General features: G+C 41.8%; 1 protein-coding gene across 2 annotated transcripts in view; it reads left to right on the top strand.

Annotated features, from left to right (window-relative positions):
• The window catches only part of TARS1 (threonyl-tRNA synthetase 1), a 28,760-nt gene extending 27,855 nt beyond the window's left edge, over window positions 1–905 (top strand). For both annotated transcript variants that reach the window (XM_055555366.1, XM_055555365.1), the window contains one exon: window positions 374–905. In XM_055555366.1, the coding sequence (XP_055411341.1) occupies window positions 374–522 (149 nt within the window). In that variant the 3' untranslated portion in view covers window positions 523–905. The remainder of the gene's footprint in view (window positions 1–373) is intronic.
• Window positions 906–14,974: the final 14,069 nt, after the last annotated feature.

The following is a 14,974-nucleotide window of genomic DNA, read 5'->3' as shown; positions in this document are numbered from 1 at the left end:
AATTGTGATCATCAGTAGTCTTTCCAGTCCTGATCTCAAACTATATGTTTGTTCTGTTGATATAACAAAGGAACATTTTGGTTTGGAAACTTGAAAGATTCAAGTAATCTTGAAAGGTTTGTCTAAAAATCTTCTCCCCTTCACCTCCTGCTTTTCGTCTGGTGACTTTTTAATAAGTTGGCTGGATTAAGTGACTTGGTAATAAGCACAGCAGTTCTAGTCATTGCAGAATGGTGGGTTGGGTTTGTTTTTTTCATGAGTAGATTTGGCCACCTGTACATTTTAATGAATCAGAAGCTACAGGGTGGATTTCTGTTTGAATATTCAGTAGGAATCTTTTCACCTAACAAAAGTTTTGTGGGTTTTGGTTTAGTTGTTGGTGAAAAAGAGAAAACCAGCGGCACTGTCAATATCCGTACCAGAGACAATAAGGTGCACGGAGAACGTACGATCTCTGAAACCATCGAGCGGCTCCAGCAGCTCAAGCATTCCCGCAGCAAACAGGCAGAAGAAGAATTTTAAGGAATAACTTTGCCCAGCTTGGCTCAGTAGAAAAGGGTGAACGTGTTTGCCTACCATGAACTTTGGGTGATGGAAAATATCAGCTTATACTAACCTTAGAATAATTTGGCAGAGCCTTTGGAGATTACTGCAGATCAATGTTTTTTAATTTAGACTTTAGACTATACGTATTTGAAGAAGGTAATTAAAAGTGACACATTAACATGATTTGATTCATTAAGTTTCTGAACACTGGATAAAAGCATGAGGAATGTGCTAATGTAATGTGGAAGAATGTTTTTGTAAATGTAATACAGCTAAAATGTAAGTTTTTTCAGATTTGATCAATGGAAAAGATTAGAATTGGATTATGATTTAAAAATAAAAACTTCTGTTCACATTAAGTTTCAACTGCTCTGTCCTTCATGTCCATACACACCTACCCGGAACAAATCACATGATCCAATATTTATCTTTCATGTTTTGTAACACAGATGATGTAAGTTGGGTGGAGAGGTCAAGCCCATAGTATATTCTGTTCTTAAACTGTGGTGTGAACCAGGGGCCTGCCACTCAGTCATAGGATGACATCTTGTAGGAATGTCACTTGTAGCTGTTTTGGGGACACAAACCTTTTAAAACCAACCATGAAGCTATTTTAGAGTAGATTTGCACAAATTTTTCAGAAGGGTGAGTCATGGATATAGATATCTATTTCAGTTTCAGTTCAGTCGCTCAGTAGTAACCGACTCTTTGTGACCCTGTGAACCGCAGCACGCTGGGCCTCTCTGTACATCACCAACTCCCGGAGTTTACCCAAACTCATGTCCATTGAGTCAGTGATGCCATCTCCAGCCATCTCATCCTCTGTCATCCCCTTCTCCTTCTGCCCTCAATCTTTCCCAGCATCTATTTGCCATGAAGTGATGGGACCGGATGCCATGATCTTAGTTTTCTGAATCTATAGAGATCTCTGTATCTAGATGTAAGAAGGATGTTTCATAGATACAGAGAACAAACGAGTGGTTACTAGTGCAGAGAGACAAGAGGGGAGGGGTAGTATAGGGATAGATAGAGGGTTCAGATCAGATCAGTCACTCAGTCGTGTCTGACTCTTTGCGACCCCATGAATCGCAGCATGCCAGGCCTCCCTGTCCATCACCAACTCCTGGAGTTCACTCAGACTCACGTCCATCGAGTCAGTGATGCTATCCAGCCATCTTGTCTTCTCGTCTTCTGTCGTCCCCTTCTCCTGCCCCCAATCCCTCCCAGCATCAGAGTCTTTTCCAATGAGTCAACTCTTCGCATGAGGCGGCCAAAGTACTGGAGTTTCAGCTTTAGCATCATTCCTTCCAAAGAAATCCCAGGGCTGATCTCCTTCAGAATGGACTGGTCGGATCTCCTTGCAGTCCAAGGGATTCTCAAGAGTCTTCTCCAACACCACAGTTCAAAAGCATCAATTCTTCGGCGCTCAGCCTTCTTCACAGTCCAACTCTCACATCCATACATGACCACAGGAAAAACCATAGCCTTGACTAGATGAACCTTTGTTGGCAAAGTAATGTCTCTGCTTTTGAATATGAAGACACAAACCTTTAGGTATAAAATCAGCTACAAAGATATATTATATAGTACTAGGGAATTTAGCCAGGATTCTGTAATGAATATAAATGGAGGATAATCTTAAAAATTGTGAATCATTATGTAACTTATTTAGTATTGTATGTCAGCTGTACTTCAATTAAAAAAAAAAAAAATGTGTTTATGGCAGACTCTTCTGGGCCCTAGAATTCTATATACAAATTCTGTATTCTCTCATAAGGAATAATTGATGAGTTTCTTTTTTGCCAATGAATGGTGTTTGGGAGAACACCACAAAATAAGAAATTTCTTATTTTTAATTGATAAATGGAGACTTATTAATTCCTCTTTAGTGATTCTAAAAATGTAACATCTTGTCAGTTATCCAGTAACTCCAGTAGCTTGTTTGCTAGGATCACTTCAAAGTAGAGCCAATTTGCATTGACTAATCCTCATTTTAATAAAGGAGATAAGATCTTTAATCACAGGGATTTTTCTTTTTGAAACTTCATAATTAAGCCTTTCTTATGACTGTCTTAAGACAGCCTTTGACAGATTTGTAATTAACTTCTTATCTGATCTTGGGAAATTAATTCGGCATTTGAACCAAAACTTTGTATTCACAAGTCATAACACCATAATAATTCATTTCACAGCTATACTTGACTTTTATTTCTTTAAAATCATAGTATCTGAGTTTGGATTTTTTTCCTCAGTTTTTAAAAAAACTCATATTACAATGAATTATTTTAAATGGTTTTCATAATGTAGTCAAAGGCCACCTATGATTTATCTAGATTTTTTTCAGTCCCCTTTTTACACTTGAAGCAACAAATGGCTTTGCTTGCAATACTTGGAAATACTACAAAATGTAAGATATAAAAGTATAATAAAGACAGAGGTAAGCAGGACTGGGAATCAAAAGATTACTGTTTGTAACTGACACCTTCTTAACTTAGTCCTCAGATTTCAGTGGACGTATTAGGGGACCGCTGTCTTATCAGGTGGCACTAGTAGTAAAGAAACTGCCAGCCAATGCAGGAGACATAAGAGACATGGGTCAGGACATCCCCTGGAGGAGGGCATGGCAACCCACTCCAGTATTCTTGCCTAGAGAATCCCATGGACAGAAGAGCCTGATGACAGTCCGTAGGGTCACAAGGAGTCGGACACGACTGAAGCAACTTGGAATGCATCCCAGCAAAGCTCTTATGCCTGTAGTTTATTTTCCTTCTCTTTCCCAGAGAGCAGACTTCTATTTATTGTACCCCTCTGATCTCTTCTGGCATATAATGAAGAATTGACAGAACCCAGTTTCTGGGATTTCCCTGGCAGTCCAATGGATAAAACCCCTTGTTTCCACTGCATGGGGCACAGGTTCGATCCCTGGTCAGGGAACTAAGATCCACATGCCACACAGCATGGCCTAAAAAGAAGTGATAGAACCTAATTGTTTAGACTGTATCAAGAGTTACATGATCTTGGTAATAAAATATACAGACAGGAAAGACGTAAGGACAATGACATCTGCAAAAACGGATTTTGTGGTATAAAAATCACAAAATTAGGTACAAAATTAAAGTAGATGCCAAAATGTGTAAAGTATGTACCAAAACCAAAATGAAGCCAAAATCTGTAGAGACGAAGTCTGTACTGTGCAGGCGGGTTAGGATGGTCTAGACAAGTGAAAGGTTGAAGGACCTGGAATGGTCGCCTGAGCCCCTGGTGACCTCCTGTGCCCACTGCATCCACTTGCTTCACTGATCTTTACTACATCCCCACACACCTGTGCTGTGACTGCTAGACGGTGCTTCTTGAGTTGTACTGGGCACAGGAATCTCCAGGAGATGCCGTGGAAATGTGCACTTAACGTTGTGGGCCTGGGTCCTGGCATCCTGTGTCTAACAAGTTCCTAGTTGATGCTGAGAAGCACACTCTGAAAATCAAATTGTAGTAGAAGGCCTGAAAGGAAACCAGGCTCTTGTACTGTGGACCCTCAGCTGATTCCCACTGTGCCAGGCAACCATGTAACCATGCCTGTGTAGGCTTCTGTTCCTGTGTCCAAATATGTTACTCTCTCTCACTTTAGAACCTTCTTTCGACATTTTCAGAAGATGTAGATTTTAATTCACACCATTTCATTTCTTCCCTCCATCCTAATATATATCAACTTTTTGTTAAATCCACAGTAGGTGTAATTGGGCTTCTCAGGTGGCTCAGTGGTAAAGAATCCACCTGCACATACAGGAGATGTGGGTGCGAACCCTGGGTTGGGAAGATCTCCTGGAAAAGGGAACGGCAACCCACTCCAGTATTCTTGCCTGGAGAATCCCATGGACAGAGGAGCCTGGTGAGCTGTAGAGCATGGAGTCACAAAGAGTCAGGACACAACTTAGCAACTAAACAACAGCAACAACAGGGTGTTATTGTTGCTAGGTTCATAAATATGCTCTAATCACATTCTATGATTACATTTTCCTAGTACAGATTTTCTTAATGGACTTGATAGTTTTCTCTTTCTTTTAAAATCTTTTCCTTGAGTATCTGACTTGAACAGTTCTTTTCTGTACCTTTCATTATACTTTTCCCAAAAGTCAATTTTCCTCCTAACTTTATTGAAGTATTATTGACATATATATATATATCAATAATGTGGTAAGTTATGCACAATGTGATGATTTGGTACACATAAATACTGCAAAATGGTTTACTGCAGTAAGGTTAGTTTCATCTCCATACCCTCTACTACCATTTTCCAAGACAAGTTTCTTCTAGAAGCTTCCAGCATTCTGCTGCAAGATGGGCTCATGGCAGCCCTCACCTGGATCAGCAGCTCCCATCTCCACTCCATATTTGATCTCTTCCCTGAATTCCATCTCTTCCTTTCACTTGGGTCACAGCTTCATGGTGAGCAGGATTTTCCAGCTGCTTTTCAAAGAAGGATGTGTGGAGTTAGGTATAGAATCTTGGTTGAAAATAAATTTTTTTTTCTAAGGCTTTGGAAGACATTGCTTTCATTTCCTTCTGCCTTCTAGTATTTCTCTGAAGAATCCATTCTTATTCTCTGCCCTTTGTGGGTTACCTGTCACTTTTTTTCTCTGAAAAGTTTAGATCTCTTTTTTTTTAGCCTTATTGTTCTGAAATTACATGATGACGGTGTGGGTCTTTTACCATCCATCCTGGTGAGCAGCCTTTTCATTCTGGAAATTGGTGCCCTGCAGTTCTGAGAAAGGCTTTTTGTGTTGTCTTTGATGACTTTCTTCCTTATCTTGGTCCTAATGAGCCTTCTATTATATAGGTGTTCTACTTTAGGGGAGATTTCCTTAACTTTTCTTTCTATAATTTCATGTGTATGTGTGTGTGTGTGTACAGACTGGAGAACTTTACTGAATTACAATCTGATGCGCAGTTTATTTTTCCTTCTGTTCTTAGTGCCTAATTTCTATCATTTAGAACTAATTTCTATCATTTAGTTGTTTTACATTCGAGTTCTCCTTAACTTTATCTTCCCATTCATTCTATTGATTAAAAAAAGTTTCAACTGCCACTTTTTTTAAGTTTTCAGGATTATTCTCCGTTCTGAGCCTATTCCTTTTATAATAACATTCTGTAGGGGTTGTTAAGTTTCTTTAGAGAATTTTCTTCCAATCGCCCTGCAACTTAAGCCTGCTGGTGTTGCATGCAGGAAGGGGCTTGGCAGAGGAAGTCTTATTCAATATGCTGACTGTAACTTACTCTCCCAATGTCCAAGCCCACTTCATCTTTGTCCTCCTCAGACCCTGGTGTCTCAGAAGGCTGCAGTTTCTCTGATTGAGAATAAACCAAACATTCTGGGAGGCACAGCATGGAGCAACCACCTGACTGCACAAGGTAGGGTTGCAGACAGAGGTTTAACTCCTCTCTATGCAGACTTCAAATAAAGCCCTTATATTTAATCCCCTTTCTTCCAGGGTACCCAATGACTCTAATTCCTGAAACTTCCTGGGTTCTTCAAGGCAAATAATCTTGCTCTTTCTAGTCTGTACAAGCATTTTAATTTGACCTTCCTTTTCTCTGCTGCATCATAAGCCAATGCCCCATTTACCTTCTTTTAGTTGTATACAACTTAGTGACTAAACAACAACCACCACAAAATGGTTCACCTCTTGGTAGGTGCCAAGCCAATAGACACAACCAAGCCACCAACCAGGAGAAGGAAAGATTAATTACTTGCAGCAGGTAAGGAGAATCCCTGGGATCTCCTCCAAAGCAGTATCTCCCCAAAGAGCAAAATTGGGAATGTTTAGGCTAAGGTCATATGCATATTCATGAAGGAGTTTGAGCAGAGGCTTCCAAGCTTTCCTTGAAGTCAAGAAGGTCGATAAAGTCAATATCAACATCTCTTAGGCTCCAGTTGATCTGGTGGTTGAGCGCTAAAGGTGGGGGGAGGGGTTTAAATTCTGCAAAACAGTTCAATAAAGTTCTTCAGGCTAATCTTTGCCACTGAAACAGAACTGGGATTTTTTACAACTGATTTGTTCATCTTTTGATAGTTTCCTTAAGGGGTATCCCAGAGTGAAAAAGCTGGCTTAAAACTCAACAATCAAAAAAAGAAGATTATGGCATCCGGTCCCATCACTTCATGGCATGATGGGGAAACAACGGAAACAGTGACAGACTTTATTTTCTTGGGCTCCAAAATCACTGCAGCTGGTGACTGCAGCCACAAAATTAAAAGACGCTTCCTCCTTGGAAGAAAAGCTATGACAAACCTAGACAGCATATTAAAAAGCAGAGATATTATTTTGCCAACAAATGTCCATATAGTCAAATCTATGGTTTTTCCAGTAGTCATGTGTGGATGTGAGAGTTGGACCATAAAGAAAGTAGAACACTGAAGAATTGATGCTTTAGAACTGTGGTGTTGGAAAAGACTCTTGAGAGTCCCTTGCACTGCAAGGAGGTCAAACCAGTCAATCCTAAAGGAAATCAATCCTGGATATTCATTAGAAGGACTGAAGCTGAAGCTCCAATATTTTGACCACCTGATGCAAAGAGCTGATTTATTATAAATGACCCTGATGCTGGGAAAGACTGAAGGCAGGAGAATGAGACAACAGAGGACAAGATGGTTGGATGGCATCACCAACTCAGTGGGCATGAGTTTGAGCAAGCTGCAGTCCATGGGGTTGCAGAGTTGAACACAACTGAGCAACTGAATAACAGGTGGAGCTAGTGGTAAAGAATCTGCCTGCCAATGCAGGAGACGCAAGAGGCGCAGGTTCGATCTCTGGCTTGGAAAGATCCCCTGGAGGGGAGTATGGCAACCCACTCCAGTATTCTGGCCTGGAGAATGCCATGGACAGAGGAGTCTAGTGGGCTGTAGTCCATAGGGTTGCAAAGAGTTGGATATGACTGAAGCAACTTAGCACATGTGCAGCCTTCTACAACAAATCTTTTATTTTGGAATTTTGAAGTTTTGGGGGGCTTATATCTACCAATTAAAATAGGTACATTAGTTTAAAATGAGGGCTTTAAAATTTTAACAGTTCAGATGTTTCTCCAACTCAAAGGATCCATGGAGTTAGCTCTACAAATATTTTTCCCAGCTAATCTAAATTTAGAGAAGATGAAAACACCACTGTTGCTTCCAGTAGATCCCGCAGGCACATATCCAGAAGACTGATGGTTTTAACTGCCAGCTGAAAATTGTTCTGGAGTATCACAACCCCAACGTGGCCATTTCAGGGCCTGATCTTTATTTTCCAATTAAGTATTTGCAAGCATACTTAAACCCAGCTGATGCTCCCATAGGTGACTATTTGCAAGGGAGCTGTTTGTTCTTTGAGGCACAATTTCCCAGTATTACTTTCATAGCCTGACTTTCCTTGTAGTGCAGCTGGTAAAGAATCCCCCTGCAATGCAGGAGACCCTGGTTCTATTCCTGGGTTGGGAAGATCCGCTGAAGAAGGGATAGGCTATCCACTCCAGTATTTTGGGGCTTCCTTGGTGGTTCAGCTGGTAAAGAATCCACCTGCAATGCGGGAGACCTGGCTTCAATCTCTGGGTTGGGAAGATCTGGAGAAGGGAAAGGCTACCCACTCTAGTATTCTGTCCTGGAGAATTCCATGAACTGTATAGTATATGGGGTTGCAAAGAGTTGGAAACCACTGAGCAACTTTCACTTTCAGAGCCTAATTCAGATATGAGATATTATCTCAGCAACTTTCTGAGCCCAGTGTGGAAGATCACACGTGTGCTATCTGTGAGTCTAGCTCCCCAAGGAGTTACCCTTGGGTCAGTTCAACTTCTTTTATGTGGCTTGCTTTCTCCCAATGACAGTCTAAAACTGTCACAGGTGCTCAGAAGCTACCACTAGGTGATCAGTCTCCATCATGCCCCTGGAGCAATATTCACTTAATGGTGGTGGTAGGGCTTTCCCTATGGGACCTCTGCATGTTACCAGAGCTGATCCTCAGACACTTTCACAAGGTTCTCAGTTGCCTGAGGAAGGCTCGTGGCCAAAAGGAGCAAAATGTCCCTTTATTCATCAGAGCTGAATAATTCAGCCTCATTTCACTAGCAAATGTTTTGTTCAGACTATATATCAACTCAGTTTTTTTTTTTTTTTTCCAATTTAAGCCAAATCTAACAAAATCCAGCCATCTATGATTCCCTGGCTCTCTTGCCCAGACCCCCTAGGCCCTGCCTAGCAACAGCACCTGTGCACCTTAAGATTCCATGTCTTAAGTGAAAACCGGCTTCAATAAAAATTTTAGGACTATCATCCAAACAATAAGATCCGAGTATCAAGAGAGCTCACTACAACATGCGAGGAATACCAATAAGCCTGTGGGGCTCAATGGGCTCATGCTTGTACTGAGCACCGGTTCCAGGTAGAATCTAGGTGTCTGTCAAGTGTCTCTGATATCTTGCCTACTACATCAAGCATGTGTCAATGAAAAATTAATCAGTTGATCTAAGAAAGAAATGAACATTTTTTATTCAAGGCAAATGTGAGGATTGCAACCCAGAAAGAGCATTTCAGAAAGCTCTAAGAACTCTTCCACCTGTTAGAAGTCAAGGCACAGTTTTACACATTTTTTTGAGACAGGCTGTACTTAAATAATATATTATTGACAGTTTACATAATCCGGATCTAAGCACCATGCGACCTCTATCAAGAAAGAATGTTATCTTTAAGGAATTTTCTCATTAATGTTGAAAGAATGTTGTTCTTTATGGGTGAGCAGGTATTTCTGCTGATGGAGGTTTGGTCAATGCATAATGCATATACACAGTGCACAGTGGTGGTGAGAGGAGATCAAAGCATGGAGAAATTTTTATAGTTAAATTTTTCTTGTCTCGTCATTAAATACTTTTATTTCATATTTGACTTGGAAGAGAGATGGGATGGGGGAAGTTTGGGGGAGTAAGAGGCAGGGTTACTGTGGAATTGAGGGTGAAATGATTGAGGGATGGTGCCATCCCAGGGAGGTATAGATAATTGCATTTAATTCACAATGGTCTGTGGGAAGTGCCATTTATGTGTTGACTTTGAGAATATGAAGTCATGTGCTCTCTATAGGCTCTTGTTGTTTAGTTGCTAAGTCTTGTCTGACTCTTTGCGATCTCCATGGACTGTAGCCAGTCAGGATCGACTGTCCTTGGGATTTCCCAGGCAAGTGTATTGGAGTGTGTTGCCATTTCCTTCTCCAGGGGATCTTCCTGACCCAGGGATTGAATCTGAGTCTCCTGCACTGCAGGAAGATTCTTTACAACTGAACCACCTGGGAAGCCCTCTCAGTTCAGTTCATTTCAGTCACTCAGTCGTGTCTGACTCTTTGTGACCCCACGAATTGCAGCACACCAGGCCTCCCTGTCTTCCATCACCAACTCCCGGAGTTCACTCAGACTCACATCCATTGAGTTGGTGATGCCATCCAGCCATCTCATCCTCTGTCCTCCCCTTCTCCTCCTGCCCCTAATCCCTCCCAGCATCAGAGTCTTTTCCAATGAGTCAGCTCTTAGCATGAGGTGGCCAAAGTACTGGAGTTTCAGCTTTAGCATCATTCCTTCCAAAGAACACCCAGGACTGATCTCCTTTAGAATGGACTGGTTGGATCTCCTTGCAGTCCAAGGGACTCTCAAGAGTCTTCTCCAACACCACAGTTCAAAAGCATCGATTCTTCAGCACTCAGCTTTCTTCACAGTCCAACTCTCACATCCATACATGACCACTGGAAAAACCATAGCCTTGACTAGACGGACCTTTGTTGGTAAAATAATGCTTCTGCGGCTCTTAAAGACACTCAATTTGGAATAGACCTAGGTAAATGAGTTACTTCAAGATATGAGCTCTTGGAGTTTTCACTATCTCAGAGTTCATTATGCATTTCCAGTGAGGCCAGAACTTCTTTTATCAAAGGGGACTCTCCTCTGGCTACTAGTGTCAGGAATTTTCTGCTGGGAAAGCCTGATCTATGAATATGTGCAGCTATTTTACCTTTAGGCAGCAGAAGGCAATCTTGCCCTTCTTATGCAGATTGACATTCATTTGATGAAGTTGAGTAAAATCAGCTAAAAAATGCAGACTGACATACATTTGACAAGGTTGAGATAAAATCAGCTAAAATAACCTTAGCTAGTTGCCCGTTTTCTACAAAGACAGAAGTAAATTCTTTCACGCAGTCCAGTCAGGGCTTTGAAACCCTCTCCTGATAAACTGTGAGGCAGAGAATACCTGCTTCCTGGACTAGTTGATTCACAAGAGGAAAGGGGCAGGGCTCATGGGACACAACTCTTACTTTATCAGATAACTATGCTCTTAGCTGGGGAGTGGGGAGTGAAATGAGGTGAAAAGAGGGATAAGGAGACTGAGTCTAAACAGAAGTAGGGAATTAATGGGCTTCCCTGGTGGCTCAGATGGTAGAGAGTCCACCTATAATGCAGGAGACCCAGGTTAAATCCCTGGGTCAGGAAGATCCCCTGGAGAAGGGAATGGCAACCCACTCCAGTGATGGAATATCCCATGGACAGAGGAGCCTAGCGGGCTACAGTACATGGGGTTGCAAAGAGACATGATTTAGTGACTAAACCACCACCAGGGAATTAACATCACCTTCTAGCAATTGTTTAGATCCTTTTGTTGTTGTTTAGTTGGTGGTGTCTGACTCTGCAACCCCATGGGCTGCAGCACACCAGGCTTCCCTGTCCTTCACTACCTCCTGGAGTTTCCTCAAACTCATGTCCATTGAGTCGATGATGCCATCCAACCATCTCATCCTCTGTTACCCTCTTCGTCTCCTGCCCTCAATCTTTCCCAGCATTGGATCCTTATTCCTATTCAAAGATACTTTGGCTGGTGAGAATGCCCATGTAGGTGAGTGGGAATGCTCTCATATATATTTTGGCTGCAAACGTCAAAGCTTTAGCCCAGGTCTTTTCTCTAAAATATAAGTGGGACTCTAAATTTTTTTCTGTAACCACTATTTTCAGAAAGCATCTACCATTTGGAACCTCAATTATCCACAATTGACTGCATAAACCAAGGCCAAGGTCTTGGTTTATTTGATCAAAAATGAATACATTCAATATATTCAATATACCGACAAGTCTCAGCACCTGCTCACCCACTAACAGAAGAAATAGCACTTGTTGATAAAATCCCTGACTCCTTATCTCCAGTGAAAATCTTGCTCCTTGTGCTCTAGTTCCAAGGAAGGTTGGTGGAGGGTTTTGCCTCAGGGAGAAAACCTAATGCCTAATTGCCCAGAAGCAGGAACAGAACGGAGAAATATTGGGTTACCGAAGAGTATAGCAAATGTCTGTGCCCACTGTTATATCATCCTACAGGCAGAAATCTAGGGGACTGAGATTTAATGCATCACTTAATGCATTTGATTTGCTTGTGATGTGACCATCCACTTTCACAGTCCATACTCACCACATCCCGGGCTGACAGAGTTAGAGGACTCGCAGACTCCATAGCTCTCTAGATTTTTCTGATGCACATTAAGTTTGAGAAAGACTGGCTTCAAAAGCTTAGCTAGTGGGAAATTTGATGGACTATTTTTCCTTGAAGGAGAATGACTTTACATTTCAAAAAATAAAAGCCAATTAGAGACTAAAAGCCCTGTTGGAGGGGAGACAAGCCCTATTACCAGTTCTGCTATCAAAGACAATGATTTAGAAGCTTAGCTAAGAAGCTATGCAATGATTGTGACGATTAGTTTAGAAAAATGTGGACTAATGACTCCTAGAAAATGTTAGACATTTGAAATTCAAATGCATGGATAAAAGTGAAAGACGTTCACTTCAGAATTTGTGGACTACAATATAAGTAACAGACATTACTCTAAATCAACAGACTAGAATGAATAATGCAACATAAATGGTATCCTGATATATTAATTATAAACTTTAAAATTTAAACTTTATTTCTTCAAAGTATCTGTATTTCCCATATAAAGCAGCAGTTCTCAAGCTTTGATTATGGGAAAAATCACTTAAGATTGTTAAACCATACAGGTCTTCCTTATGATGGGCTTCTCTCCTCATATACCCACTGAAAGTTGAAAATATCATAAAGTGGAAAATTCATTTCATACACCTAAACCTATAAAAATTATAACTTCACCTAGGCTTATAACTTAAGCAACTTTAAAAGTATTTAGAACACTTACATTATCTTACAGGTGGGTAAAACCATCTAACACTCAGCCTATTTTATAAATACAGTGTTGAATATCTCATGTAACTTACTGAATACTGAAAGTGAAAAACAGAACGGCTGTAAGTGTATCCGCTGTTTGCCCTTGAGATCATATGGCTGACTGGGAGCTGCGGCTGCCACTCACAAGAGAGTGCTGCTGAATTCTGCTGGCCCAGGAAAAGATCAAAATTCAAGATTCAAAATACTGTTTCAACTGAATGTGTAATTATTTCATACCATTATAATCATTATATATTCCAGGTGGTATTCTCCAGTTATATCAATCCATTAAGTCAGGAAACAGTCTAAGATTTTAACAAGGACCCTAGATGATTTTGAAATGTGTAAGGCGGGCTAGTTAACCCTTGTGAAACAAACACAAATTCACTGACCCCTCTGCCCAACTATTCTTCCTCCCCTCAAAAATCCTCTTTAAGATAGTTTATTCAACCAACCTTTCCATTTAACTGTACCAGGCTTCCCTGGTGGTTCAGTGGTAAAGAATCCACCTGCCAATGCAGGAGCCTTAGGAGACGAAGGTTTGATCCTTGGGTCAGGAAGATCCCTTGGAGGAAGAATTGGCAACCCACTCCAGTATTCTTGCCAGGATAATCCCATGGACAGAGGAGCCTAGCAGGTTACAGTCCGAGTCAGACACAACTGAAGTGACTGAGCACACGTACATGACTCATTTAATAGAGTCCTTTTCCAGAGCCATGAACACAGTAACTTCTTTCATTTTCCAGAATTGATTTTTTTTAAATAACTACTTATCATAAGAAAAAATTGTGATGGCATATTAACAAGAGGGTGGTTTGCTGGCAACAAAGTGCAGGTGAGAGCAATTGAGCTGCACAGAGCAAGCCAGAGGAGCCTCTCTTTACCTGGGATGGGGAGGCAGCCTTGAGTTGACACCTGACCCCAACTAACCAGGCGTCTCAGGTGTGGGATCTTGGGAATAACCATCCTCTCCTCCTTTCCTCAAAGGCATGTCATAGGGCCTAAAATCCCTCCAAAAAGCATTTTTTCTCCTTTGGATTTTCCCCAGATCCTTTCTGGCTTCTCATGTGATCTGCAAGATATCCCATTTCAAGGCCTTGCAAGTACCACTTTCTCTGCAGAAATGGGGAGCCAGGATGGGACCCAGCCTGGAAGAGGCAGGCACGCACCAAGACTCCCCAGCCTTGAGCTTTTCTGGGGTGGGCTTAACAGTGTGTTGGATGCAGGGGGTGCCTATGACACAGAGCAGGGTGATGAGTAAGGCTAAGGAAAGATGAAGTGAGGACCCTTCTAGAGACCAGGTTCAAGACAGGAGAGAATTCATTCTAGATATGCTCTGGGCTGAATTAGAAAGACCACAGAAACCCACACACCAGCATTTGGGTAAAGCTTCTCTCCCTCCCTCTCTTCCTTTCTTCCTTCTTTCCTGAATAATTTAGTCCAAATATCACTAGAACTGTGCAAAATAGGCCACTATTGTGGGAGGAGGGGCAGGACCAGAGCATGGCATCAGAGCCTAAATGGGCAGAGGAGGCACCCGTGTGTTTGAGGGAATGACAGGGACAGAGGCCTTGCAATCCTGGCAGGCCAAGCAGGGTGAAGAGGGCACCCATGTAGGGGTGATGGTGGTGGTGGCCCCGAGCAGGAAGTTAAGAGCACAGGTTAGGTGAGGGAGGGGACAGTGGGAGGTGGGGGAGGTGGTGATGAGAGATGAGCCAACGAGTACATTTACGAAGGATAGTGAGAGTCAAGGAGTTACAAATATGGAGGGAAAACTCAAATTAGTGATGCTAGTTTGGAATTGAAGACATCATTGTGGACCCATGATCTCCAGTATATATATATAGGTATAAAAATAGAGATATGAACGTTTGTGTTTATATACACACACTCAGACACCACTTCAAACAAGTGATCAAAAAAAAAAAAGTTTTTTGGGGAAGTGTATATTTTATGGGATCTAATGGCACCCCACTCCAGTACTCTTGCTTGGAAAATCCCATGGACGGAGGAGCCTGGTAGGCTGCAGACCATGGGGTCGCGAAGAGTCGGACACGACCGAGTGACTTCACTTTCACTTTTCCCTTTCACGCATTGGAGAAGGAAATGGCAACCCACTCCAGTGTTCTTGCCTGGAGAATCCCAGGGATGGGGGAGCCTGGTGGGCCGCTGTCTATGGGGTTGCACAGAGTCAGACAT

The sequence above is a fragment of the Bubalus kerabau genome, chromosome 18 (assembly GCF_029407905.1).
Source record: "Bubalus kerabau isolate K-KA32 ecotype Philippines breed swamp buffalo chromosome 18, PCC_UOA_SB_1v2, whole genome shotgun sequence".
Lineage (NCBI taxonomy): Eukaryota > Metazoa > Chordata > Mammalia > Artiodactyla > Bovidae > Bubalus > Bubalus kerabau.
Note: the sequence above shows the minus strand (reverse complement) of the source record. Positions and strands in the feature narration are given on the sequence as shown.